Source organism: Nerophis ophidion, linkage group LG16, assembly GCF_033978795.1.
Source record: "Nerophis ophidion isolate RoL-2023_Sa linkage group LG16, RoL_Noph_v1.0, whole genome shotgun sequence".
In the NCBI taxonomy this organism is placed as follows: domain Eukaryota; kingdom Metazoa; phylum Chordata; class Actinopteri; order Syngnathiformes; family Syngnathidae; genus Nerophis; species Nerophis ophidion.
This window is the reverse complement of record NC_084626.1, coordinates 14,350,880-14,364,773: the sequence shown is the minus strand read 5'-3', so window position 1 is coordinate 14,364,773 and position 13,894 is coordinate 14,350,880. Positions and strand designations below refer to the sequence as shown.

At 38.8% G+C, this 13,894-nt stretch overlaps 1 protein-coding gene across 5 annotated transcripts in view; it reads left to right on the top strand.

Moving 5' to 3' along the window:
* Positions 1-13,894, top strand: part of LOC133534988 (sodium- and chloride-dependent GABA transporter 2-like) — a 118,856-nt gene that overhangs the window by 7,878 nt on the left and 97,084 nt on the right. For 3 of the 5 annotated variants that reach the window (XM_061874364.1, XM_061874366.1, XM_061874368.1), the window contains 2 exons: positions 3,405-3,589; positions 3,806-3,940. In XM_061874364.1, the coding sequence (XP_061730348.1) occupies positions 3,405-3,589; positions 3,806-3,940 (320 nt within the window). Of the gene's footprint in view, positions 1-2,697; positions 3,099-3,404; positions 3,590-3,805; positions 3,941-13,894 lie in introns of those variants that run through there. The other 2 variants (XM_061874367.1, XM_061874369.1) reach the window with 2 other exon arrangements.

The following is a 13,894-nucleotide window of genomic DNA, read 5'->3' as shown; positions in this document are numbered from 1 at the left end:
CACGAAGAAATCAGGTTAAATTAATAATAGAGTTCAATACAAACTGAAAAAAATATAAAGGCAACTACACAGGGTTACGGTTGCCACTTATACGATTAGCTTAATGCTAACATACAATGGACGATCTTTTTGACAAGCTAACAAAAATTTGCAACAAAATCTTTTTAAACTTGTACAAATGATAAAACTGTATTTTATTGAAACAAAATGTACAAACCCCGTTTCCATATGAGTTGGGGAATTGTGTTAGACAAAAATATAAACGGAATACAATGATTTGCAAATCATTTTCAAACCATATTCAGTTGAATGCATTACAAAGACAAGATATTTGATGTTCAAACTCATAACCTTTTTTTTTTTTTTTGCAAATAATAATTCACTTAGAATTTCATGGCTGCAACACGCGCCAAAGTAGTTGGGTAAGGGCATGTTCACCGTACATCACCTTTTCTTTTAACAACACTCATTAAACATTTGGGAACTGAGGAAACTAATTGTTGAAGCTTTGAAAGTGTAATTCTTTCCCATTCTTGTTTTATGTAGAGCTTCAGTCGTTCAACAGTACGGGGTCTCCGCTGTCGGATTTTACGCTTCATAATGCATTTTCGATGAGGGACAGGTCTGGACTGCAGGCGGCCCAGGAAAGTACCCGCACTCTTTTATTATGACGCAACGCTGTTGTAACACGTGGCTTGGCATTGTCTTGCTGAAATAAGCAGGGGCGTCCATGATAATGTTGCTTTGACGACAACATATGTTGCTCCAAAACCTGTATGGACCATTCAGCATTAATGGTGCTTTCACAGATGTGTAAGTTACCCATGTCTTGGGCCCAAATACACCCCAATACCATCACAGATGCTGCCTTTTGAACTTTGCACGTATAACAATCCGGATGGTTATTTTCCTCTTTGTTCCGGCGGACACCAAGTCCACAGTTTTCAAATATAATTTGAAATGTGGACTTGTCAGACCACAGAACACTTTTCCACTTTGCATCAGTCCATCTTAGATGAGCTCTGGCCCAGCAAAGCCGGTGGCGTTTCTGGGTGTTGTTGATAAATGGGTTTTGCTTTGCATAGTAGAGTTTTAACTTGCACTTACAGATGTAGCGACAAACTATAGTTACTGACAGTGGTTTTATGAAGTGTTCCTGAATCCATGTGGTGGTATCCTTTACGCACTGATGTCGGTTTTTGATGCAGTACCGCCTGAGGGATCAAAGGTCCGTAATATCGTTGCTTACGTGCAGTGATTTCTCCAGATTTTCTGAACCTTTTGAGGATTTTATGGACGGTAAATGGTAAAATCCCTAAATTCCTTGCAATAGCTTGGTGAGAATGTTGTTCTAAAACTATTTGACAATTTGCTTACAAAGTGGTGACCCTCGCCCCATCCTTGTTTGTGAATTACTGAGCATTTCATGGAAGCTGATTTTATATCCAATCATGGCACCCACCTGTTCCCAATTAGCCTGCACACCTGTGGGATGTTCCAAATAAGTGTTTGATGAGCATTCCTCAACTTAATCAGTATTTATTGCCACCTTTCCCAACTTCTTTGTCACGTGTTGCTGGCATCAAATTCTAAAGTTAATGACTATTTGCAAAAAAAAAATGTTTATCAGTTTGAACATCAAATATGTTGTCTTTGTAGCATATTCAACTGAATATGGGTTGAATATGATTTGCAAATCATTGTATTCCGTTTATATTTACATCTAACACAATTTCCCAACTCATATGTAAACGGGGTTTGTACATAATTCCTACTTAAAGGCATATTGTCACACAACACTGAAACCTGTTGCTCAAAGCACACATTTTTAAACGATTAATGCAATCAATATTTTGTCAAACATGGTTTCCAGTGGATGGCAACACATTTACCGCCTGGAATGCCAAATCTTGGAATTTTTTTTATACCAAATTGTTTTGTTGCGAGTCGCCACAAATTATTGAATGCATGAAAAACATTGTATTGTATTGTATGAATATTTAAGTAAACGCAACTTTTGTAATTAGTTTTTAAAACATATTTTTTTTAATTTATTTTGGTTATAACAACGACAAATTTATACTGTATGAGATGTGCGAATTTGGATGCATATGTTTTTTTTCTTATTCATTAATTGATTGATTGATTGATTGAAACTTTTATTAGTGGATTGCACAGTTCAGTACATATTCCGTACAATTGACCACTAAATGGTAACACCCCAATAAGTTTTTCAACTTGTTTAAGTCGGGGTCCACATAAATCAATTCATGGTAATATACATGGTATAGTAGTGACTCAAAGTAAACTTTTAGGTAAGGGACGTATATATACGACTGTAATAACCTAAATACGAGCATCTAACTGCGTTTTATAACTAGATAAGCAGAGTGATAAAGCGCCATGGTTTCAGGGGGAAAAAAACGTAGTGGACCATAAAAGCTGAAAAGAGGAAGTAAATAGTAGGCTATAAAAGAAATCTGAACACTGTGATCTTTTTAAGATAATATAGTTCATTATTAATTAAAAGTAAATATGATTTGAAAAAGTCATATATATGGTGATGCATGTCACTTGGTTAAACACCCTGTGTGAAAAAGGGCAGCATGACACATTAAATGATGATAAAGATCTGCTATTCACCCGGGGATGATGTTTGCATAGAGAAAAGGCTATTGTCATTGTGTGTTTTTTTGTTTTTTTTGGCACAATTTACGGCTCAACTAGACAAATTCCCAGTTGGCAGATAAACGCAGCCTGTTTACAGCCAGTGAAATAACAAGAGACGGCTCAGCTGATTTGGTTTAGTTGTTAGCAACTGTGCTAATCTCAGTGACTGTGGAGCTGCTCAGTGGAAAAATACAGCAGGGAAGTGGTGTCTACCTTGAACCTTTGTCAGAGCCAAACACTTTTTCAAGTGCGGCCGCATGGTGTGGAGAGCTGCGCGTCTCAGAGAGGGCAACCCGATTCGCGCTCTGGCTCCGCTCATGACTTTTTGTTTGAACAGAGATCCTGTGGTGCATCCAGCCGAGAGGAATACTGATCACTTTGTTGTTGCTGTAAGCAACTCTCGAGGGAGGGGGCTCAGTGATGGAGGGGTAAGTACCGAGGCTTTCTCGCTTATCCACCATGCTGCTGGATACATGTATGACTTCTTTATTCTGGGGGAGTGTTGTCTTCTATAAAACAAGTGCTTCAACTCGGGAAACACTTGTAGCAGGTGAAAACTGGCCGTTTGCCGGTTCAAGTACTACCAATAAATTAACAAAGACTCCGGGCGGTGCCAAATAGCAGTAAACTGAGTGATAAATATTTGTCAGTCCGTATGTGAAGCACACGGAGACAGACGCTTGCCGTGAGTTTGCACTCCATTTGTAATTAATCTTCTTTTCAAAATGCCAAAGGGAATTCCTGAAAGGAAACAGCCGCGAAGCACAGGTCCAAGGCGGCAGCCTGACCAAGAAAACTCAGCTCTTGGATCGCGGCAAGTGGGCGAACAAGTTGGAGTTCCTTCTGGCCGTTGCAGGGACCCTGGTGGGCCTGGGAAACCTCTGGCGGTTCCCCTACTTGTGCTACAAAAATGGGGGAGGTGAGCTCGAATCCCACAAGAGAAAGCCACTCATTCTACCCATGCTGTCTCATTTCCTGTTTCCTGCCGTGCATTGACCATGCACAGTTTAGTCATAATATAGATTTAACTGATAAGGAAGTTGACCCAGCCACAAAGCGGGGTCACAATGTCAGGGGAAGTTACCAAAACCCACACAAGAAAATGTTTGACACACTTCTTTTCTGATCTTCCCAGGGGCCTTTTTGGTTCCATACGTTCTCTTTCTCCTGGCTTGTGGCATCCCCATGTTCCTGCTGGAGACAGCCATGGGCCAGTATACATCTCAGGGATGCATTACCTGCTGGAGGCACTTCTGCCCTTTGTTTGAAGGTTAGTATTGTGAGAAGAAGTGAATAATTCAACAAAAAGCTACATAATTTAGGAGGTGTGAAACACGGCCCCGTCGTCACCTCCTCATTCCAACCATCGTCATAATAATTACAGTAGCTGCGCAAAATGAATCTTAGTTCAGACAAAAGATTGTTGTTTCTCATTGCTGGCGTGCACAAGTTCAACCCATAAATACAAAGTTACAAATATATCCAAGGATGTTTCAGACTGCACTCATTTTGTAATGGATACGCTTTGGGACGTTATAGAGTTGGAAATGTTGCAAAAGTGCGTAAGAAATGATGTGAGAAGATATGAAAGAAAAACTAAAAAGGCCAAATACAATATTGATATTGGACATTGGTCTGATACCAAACAAAAAACAGCATCACATGATATCAGCTTGCATCTAAAACATCCCTTATGAGCACTGCGATATAAACAGTCTTGCAGCGGACAGCCAGTTAACATCCAAATGTCCTTCAATAAGCACTCAAGGTTGGTCTTTTCTTCTATTTTAGTCAAGTCATTTACAAAAGGTAAATATAGGCTACTGGGAGTTAGCAGCTACACAACAGCTAAGCACACAATAGCACACACGCTAAGTGTCCTGAATTGAACAATATTGCAGTCTAAAACAGCATATTTGTCAATATAAACAAGTATCAAATAATTATAGTTTCTTATTACTTGCATATACTTCTATATGTATCAGACAAATACTTTTTTTTTTCATTGTATCTCGTTGAACTCCAATAATTCACTCATTGTGACCATTTATTCAAACTAACCAACAAATATGCGCATTACAAATCAAACAGCTGATAAGTACAATTCTTAGAGATGTCCGATAATATTGGACTGCCGATATTATCGTCCGATAAACGCTTTAAAATGTAATATCGGAAATTATCGGTATCGGTTTCAGAAAGTGAAATATATGACTTTTTTAAAAACGCCGCTGCACGAAGTGGTACACGAACGTAGGGAGAAGTACAGAGCGCCAATAAACCTCAAAGGCAGTGCCTTTGCGCGCCGGCCCAATCACATAATATCTACAGCTTTTCACACACACAAGTGAATGCTAGGCATAGTTGGTCAACAGCCAGACAGGTCACACTGAGGGTGGCCGTATAAACAACTTTAACACTGTTACAAATATGCGCCACACAGTGAACCCACACCAAACAAGAATGACAAAAACACTTTGGGAGAACATCCGCGCCGTAACACAACATAAACACAACAGAACAAATACGCTACAATATAACACACCCCCCCCCCCCCCCCCCCACTACCTCTACCCCCACATCTCAACCCTGCCCCCCCAACCCGGCCCATCTCAACCTCCTCATGCTCTCTCAGGGAGAGCTTGTCCCAAATTCCAAGCTGCTGTTTTGAGGCATGTTAAAATAATATCATGCACTTTGTGACTTCAATAATAAATATGGCAGTGCCATGTTGGCATTTTCTTCCATAACTTAAATTGATTTATTTTGGAAAACCTTGTTACTTTGTTTAATGCATCCAACAGGACATCACAACAAAATTGTTTGTTTGGGGGGAATCATTTTTGTTTTTGTTTTTTCTGTTTTACTTCTTTGTCATGAAAAAGGGAGGTTTTTGTGGTTGGTGCACTAATTGTAAATGTATATTGTGTGTTTTATGTTGATTTACTAAAAAAATAAATAAATAAATAAAAAAATAAAATATTTTTATTTTTTCAAATAAAAATGAATAAAAAATTATTCTGCGGCCCGGTGGTTGGGGACCACTGCTCTAGAACAGTGTTCGGAGTGTAATCATCAAAATAGGATTCGCGGCAAAGTAGACAGCTGTCAACGTTGTGACTCGGAGAGCAAATGCATGTGACAACATGTTAAGCTAGCTAGATGATGGTAACTATGCTAACGAGCGAGTTTGTTTCGGGTGCTCCCTATCGTCAACCTGCAGCTGAGGCGAGCGTTCAACAAATTCAGTTTGGAATTTTTTTTAATTTTTTTTTTGGATGTTTCATGAAAAAAATGACCTGAAAATTAATGTTTACAATCAAAGATTTCCACGGCAGCTAGGTGGTACAGGGGTTAGTGCATGTACCTCACAATACGAAGATCCTGAGTGGTCCTGCGTTCAATCCGGGCTCGGGATCTTTCTGTGTGGAGTTTGCATGTTCTCCCCGTGACTGCGGGGGTTCCCTCCGGGTACTCCGGCTTCCTCCCACCTCCAAAGACATGCACCTGGGGATAGGTTGATTGGCAACACTAAATTGTCCCTAGTGTGTGAATGTGAGTGTGAATGTTGTCTGTCTATTTGTGTTGGCCCTGTGATGAGGTGGCGACTTGTCCGAATGCAGCTGAGATAGGCTCCAGCGACCCCCGGAGACCCTGAACGGGACAAGCGGTAGAAAATGGATGGATGGATGATTTCCACTTTTCTGAAGACTTTTTACATGCCTGTAACTAAATAGTCCACTGATCAAACCTTTTTCTTGCATTCCACACTACAAATTAAGTAAAAAGTATGTCTTACTCATGCTGACATTGTATGGGATTGATAACAGTATCGGCCAGTAGTCCAGGCTGCAATACCTGTATCGTATGAGAAGTGATAAAAAAATAGTGGTACATTAAAAATAAATACAAATAAAACAGTGTCTGTGTTATTGGAGAGGTAATAAATCCAAAGCAAAAGAAAAACTCCCAGAATAAAAGCTGTTGTAATTTGAGAACAAGAAGTCTTTGATTGCTTTAAAAAAAAATAAATGCTAAACAACAGTTTTCTGCAAGAGAATGATCTCCCATAACAAACACGTGCGCTTTAGCAGCTATGATGGTCGAACCTGAGAAACCTGTGTGCCTGACCCAGCCAGGTGCTGCTCACACAGGACATGTGAATACTATAATTGATGACGGCGGACCGCAGCTCAAATTTCAGGGTCCTCAACATAAGTGTAGACAGGGGGGGCTTTGTTACTGCCTGCAAGCATTGAATGAACAAACAATATGTCGGCAATGATGGAAAAAACATTTTTTTAGTGTGAACATGTCACACTAAAGCGCCTTGCTCTTGTAAACAAGAATACCACTTGACTTTTACTGCACACCCTTTACCACAACTTTAGTCCTTTTGCACTAGATTGACTAGATTGTATGCAAAGTAACTTTGGCAAAGGCAAATAAAGATACACAGGAGTGACAGGAAATCACAGCATGTGTTAAATAACAAGGATGGGACCACACCAAAAATTAAACAGTGGTAAAATGTCCCCTGCGGAGAGAATGAGCACGTTCAGTGGAAGGCTCAGACTCCCAAAATGCAACACGGAACGACACAGGAGGTCCGTCATGCCGACAGCCATCAGACTGTATAATGCACATGTTCTTCTTGACTGCACTTAAATGTAGAATATATGTTGAATATATTTATATTATTCATATATTATACATTACATATATAATATATGATATATATATATATATATATATATATATATATATATATATATATATATATATATACATATATATATATATATATATATATATATATATATGTATATATTTGGGGCGACATGGCGTAGTGGATAGAGCGGCTGTGCCAGAAACCTGAGAGTTGCAGGTTCGCTTCCCACCTATTGACATCCAAAACGCTGCCGTTGTGTCCTTGGGCAGGACACTTCACCCTTGCCCCCGGTGCCGCTCACACCGGTGAATGAATGATGAATGAAGGATTGGTGGTGGTCGGAGGGGCCGTAGGCGAAAACTGGCAGCCATGCTTCCGTCAGTCTACCCCAGGGCAGCTGTAGCTTACCACCACCAGGTGTGAATGAATAATGGGTTCCCACTTCTCTGTGAGCGCTATGAGTATCTAACAATAGAAAAGCGCGATATAAATCTAATCCATTATTATTATTATTATATGATTTATTATTATTATTGTCTATTGCGAGTGAACTGTGGTGCTGAATTTGCCCCAGGGATCAATAAAGTACATTCTATTCTATTCTATTCTATTTTATGCAAACATGACTTTTTAATAATGTCCCAACAGTAATAAATGTTCCGGGAGTATGTTTATGGACACTGAATGTGACAAAAATCTTTTTGAGCCTCTTTTAAAAGAAAATTTGCTTAAACATTTTTTTCTCTTTCCCATAAAACCTCCTTTCTAATAGACAGAATATGGCCTCTGACCCTACCTAGCTCCAAAAAAACCCCCCAAAAACCAAAACAAAAAACACACACACATAAAACAACATAAGGTATGATTTTAAAATTAGTCCTGGCAAACAATTACATTTTCTAATTAGATTAATCACAGGATGCTGATCAAAATCATTAATTTTTAATAGCCATTCATGGTGTACATGCACGTAATGTGTTTATTGAACACCTTTAACATCTTCGCTGCATGAAGAACATACAGCAATGTTAGTATTTGCTTACATGTCCCTTGGCAAGTTTCACCGCAATAAGGCGCTTTTGGCAGCCATCCACAAGTTTCTGGTTGGATTTTTTGACCACTCCTCTTGACAAAATTGGTGCAGTTCAGCTAAATTTGTTGGTTTTCTGACAAGGACTTGTTTCTTCAGCATTGTCCACAAGTTTAAGTCAGGACTTTGGGAAGGCAATTCTAATACCTTAATTATAGCCTGACTTAGCCATTCCTTTACCACTTTTAACGCGTGTTTGGGGTCATTATCTTGTTGGAACACCCAACTGCGCCCAAGACCCAACCTCCGGGCTGATGATTTTAGGTTGTCCTGAAGAATTTGGAGGTAGTCCTCCTTTTTTTCATTGTCCCATTTACTTTCTGTAAAGCACCAGTTCCATTAGCAGCAAAACAGGCCCAGAGCATAATACTACCACCACCATGCTTGATGGTAGGCATGGTGTTCATGGGATTAAAGGCCTCACCTTTTTTTCTCGAAACATATTGCTGGGTATTGTGGCCAAACAGCTCAATTATTGTTTTAATTTAACATCACATGGACAAAGATAAGACCTTCTGGAGAGAAGTTATGTGGTCAGATGAAACAAAAATTGAGCTGTTTAAGGTTTTAGAATGGCCTTCCCAAAGTCCTGACTTCAATGTTTGGATAATGCTGAAGAAACAAGTCAATGTCGGAAAAACCAACAAATTTAGCTGATCTGCACCAATTTTGTCAAGAGGAGTGGTCAACAATTCAACCATAAACTTGCCAGAAGCTTGTGGATGGCTACCAAAAGTGCCTTTTTGCAGTTAAACTTGCCAAGGGACATGTAAGCAAATATTAATATTGCTGTATGTATACTTTTGACTCAGCAGATTTGGTTACATTTTCAGTAGACCCATTATAAATTCATAAAAGAATCAAACTTCATGAATGTTTTTTGTGACATACAACTATGTGCTCCAATCACTTTATCACAAAAAAATAAGAGTTGTACAAATGATTGTAAAGTCAAGACAGCCATGACATTATGTTCTTTAAAAGTGTGCGTAAACTTTTGACCACAACTGTATATTTATCTGTAGAGTAATCTATTGGTTTATATCTGCATCTTGTTGCTCTTTTACTACTACAATCCAATGCAACAAAATTTTGTTCTTATCTGTACTGTAAAGTAGGGCTGGGCGATATACTCAATATATCGCGTGTTTGTTTCTGTGCGATATAGAAAATGACTGTATCGAGATATTCGAGTATACGTTCTCACGCAGTTGCTTTTAGCTGTGGGCATCACACTACAGGCTTTTCCCACTCTTTCTTGTCTCTCCTTCTCACAGAGACGTAAAACAAGCGCACCTTCTTACATAGGTCACATACTTTCACGTCATACGCCCTCGCTGAGCAGGGAGGTAGCAGCATGGGTAACATTAGCTGTGATGTTAGCGGAGTGGTGCGAGTGTTAATACGAGAGAGAGAAGGTGCAAATCTGGTAACAAATGAAAGAATAATTAATTCCGAAGAAAAACAGCAGGGGGTCAATCGTCTGGCGGTGTTTTGGCTTCAAGCGGTAAGATGTCGAACAAGTATGCAGCAAAAGCCTTGCTACAAAAAGTAGCAGAACTGCTAAATTGCAGACGTGGGTAAGGTAGCCAGAAATTGTACTCAAGTAAGAGTACTGTTACATTAGAGGTTTATTACTCAAGTAAAAGTAAGAAGTAGTCACCCAAAAATTTACTTGAGTAAAAGTAAAAAGTATGTTGTGAAAAACTACTTAAGTACTGAGTAACTGATGAGTAACCTGTTTGTTTAATGATGACGGCAACAAGTAATGCACAAAAACATAAAAATAGCAATGAACAAATTCAGAGCCAGGAATATCTAAAGTATGTCTGATTCTGATTCTGATTCTGATCTATTAAGAAACTAAAACAATAATATATATTAAATTATATATATTTGGTTTTACACTGTACTGAAAAAAAATTTAAAATTAATTTTACCTTTGAAAGCTCATTATACTATCGGTTAAGTTTTATATTCATAAATCTAAGTTTCTCAATACCTGACCTGTTTTTGTGCCTTTAAATAAGATTTAGAACTCTACATTAAAACACTCTACCTCTAACAACCAAACAGCTGTGAAAACGATGATGCTGTGTTCATAATTTAAATTATTTACTGAGATTGAGTGAGCCTATGGCTTTGCACTTTTTTACTTTATATATATATATTTTGCATTCTATTTTACCTACTTTGAATTTACAAACCTCTGGCGGTGTTTTGCACGGTTTTTATACTGTTTGTACTGTTTTTGTACTTACTTTGATTATTATTTTCAATTGTTTGTAAAGATTAAAATTTATGAATAAAGGTTCATTTAAAAAAAAAGTGTGCAGTTAATCATGTGACCACCTGGCTCTGTTTGATTGGTGAAACGGAGTCAAACGTCACCAGTGACTGCATTTGATTGGTGAAACGGAGTCAAACGTCACCATTGTCTTCATTTGATTGGTGAAACGCAGCCATGCGATAGATCCTACTTTGAAGGTCTGTCTGACAAAACAAACAAAGCGTGCATTAACATATCGATAAAATTCAGTAGCGAGTAGCGAGCTGAATGTAGATAAATGGAGCGAAGTAAAAGTGGTGTTTCTTCTCTATAAATATACTCAGGTAAAAGTATGTTGCATTAAAACTACTCTTAGAAGTACAATTTATCCCAAAAGATACTCAAGTAGATGTAACGGAGTAAATGTAGCGCGTTACTACCCACCTCTGCTAATTTGCAGCATCATTTGAAAGTCACCTGCTAGAGAATAAAAAGTGCTTGAAACTCCGCATGTAAACATCTTCATTCAGTGCCATACCCACAAAATGCCGAAGCAACCATTTCCACATCAACACCATATGAAAAAAAAATAGTCAGCAACAGAAGTAGATAACATCTGCAGGAACCTACAACATAGCAAAATACATACACTATTTGATTTCCTTTTATGCAGCTAACTTTTATTTGACATTTAGTGAAATATCTTGTGTGACATCATGCACAAAAGTGCACTTTATTTGTTTTAAACTATTGTAGTGGTGTTCTGTACAAAAAGTGCACTTTAATTTAGTGTTGTTTTGATATGTAATTTTAGTGACATCATGCACAAAAGTGCACTACTAGCTTGTTTTAAGATGTCTCTGACAATCTTGCACTTTCTGTTTTGAAATGACATGAATGTTTGTGGCACTGCTTAATAACTGTTTAATAAATACAGTTTTGGTCAATTGACTTAATTGTGGTTTCCCTCTCTGCATTAAAATGAGCATATATTAATGCAGTATGAACAAAAATTTTTTAATGTAGACAAATAGAATCATCACACTGCTGTGATTATATGCATCAAGTGTTGATTCAAGGCTAAGGCAAAATAGCGAGATATATACTGTATCGTGTATCGTGCCATGGCTTAAAAATACCGAGGCCACATCGCCAAGCCCTACTGTAAAGTTCAAATTTGAATGACAATAACAGGAAGTCTAAGTCAAAGTTAGCTACCATGCTTTTACAAATGAGTTGGGGAATTGTGTTAAATGTAAATGTAACCGGAATACAATGATTTGCGAATCCTTTTCAACCCATATTCAATTGAATGCACCACAAAGACAAGATATTTGATGTTAAAACTCATAAACTTTATTATTTTTTTGCAAATAATAATTAACTTAGAAAATCATGGCTGAAACACGTTCCAAAGTAGTTGGGAAAGGGCATGTTCACCACTGTGTTACATCCCCTTTTCTTTTAACAACACTCAATAAACGTTTGGGAAGTGAGGAAACTAATTGTTGAAGCTTTGAAAATGGAATTCTTTCCCATTCTTTTTTTATGTAGAGCTTCAGTCGTTCAACAGTCTGGGGTCTCCTCTTTCGTATTTTACGCTTCATAATGCGCCACACATTTTCTATGAGAGACAGGTCTGGACTGCAGACAGGCCAGGAAAGTACCCGCATTCTTTTTTTACAAAGCCACGCTATTGTAACACGTGCTGAATGTGGTTTGGTATTGTCTAGCTGAAATAAGCAGGGGCGTCCATGAAAAAGACGGCGCCTAGATTGCAAAATATGTTGTTCCAAAACCTGTATGTACCTTTCAGCATTAATGGTGCCTTCACAGATGAGTAAGTTACCCATGCCTTGGGCACTAAGGCACCTCCATACCATCACAGATGCTGGCTTTTAAACTTTGCGTCGATAACAGTCTGAACGGTTCACTTCCCCTTTGGTCCGGATGACACGATGTCGAATATTTCCAAAATCAATTTGAAATGTGGACTCGTCAGGCCACAGAACACTTTTCCACTTTGCATCAGTCCATCTCAGAAGATCTTGGGCCCAGAGAAGTGGGTGGCGTTTCTGGATGTTGTTGATAAATGGCTTTCGCTTTGCATAGTAGAGCTTTAACTTGCACTAACAGATGTAGCGACCAACTGTATTTAGTGACAGTGGTTTTCTGAAGTGTTCCTGAGCCCATGTGGTGATATCCTTTAGAGATGTGATGTTGGTTTTTGATACAGTGCCGTCTGAGGGATCGACGGTCACGGTCATTCAATGTTGGTTTCACACCATGCCGCTTCCGTGGAGTGATTTCTCCAGATTCTCTGAACATTTCGTTGATATTATGGACCGTAGATGTTGAAATCCCTAAATTTCTTGCAATTGCACTTTGAGAAACGTTGTTCTTAAACTGTTTGACTATTTGCTCACGCAATTGTGGACAAAGGGGTGTACCTCGCCCCATCCTTTCTTGTGAAAGACTGAGCATCTTTTGGGAAGCTGGTTTTATACCCAATCATGGCACCCACCTGTTCCCAATTAGCCTGCACACCTGTGCGATGTTCCAAATATGTGTTCAATGAGCATTCCTCAACGTTCTCATTATTTATTGCCACCTTTCCCAACTTCTTTGTCACGTGTTGCTGGCATCAAATACTAAAGTTAATTATTATTTGCAAAAAATAAAATGTTTATCAGTTTGAACATCAAATATGTTGTCTTTGTAGCATATTCAACAGAATATGGGTTGAATATGATTTGCAAATCATTTTATTCTGTTTATATTTACATCCAACACAATTTCCCAACTTATGGAAACGGGGTTTGTACAACAGGCATGGGAAATGATTTTGACTCTGCGGCCACATTGGTCAGTAAAAATGTATCCGGGGGCCTGTGTGTGTGCTACATATCAGTGTTGTACGCTTAGCTTTTTCCTACCGCTTGTCCCTTTTGGGGTCATTGGGGGTCCCTGGAGCCTATCTCAGCTGCATTATGGCGGTAGGCGGCGTACACCCTGGACAAGTCGCCACCTCATCACAGACACAGACACCAACACAGATAGACAGACAGCATTCACACTCACATTCACACAGTAGGGCCCATTTAGTGCTGTCAATCAACCTATCCCCAGGTGCATGTCTTCACTATAGGTGAAAACCGGTGCTACTACATGAAAATAAATTTACACAGTTTTT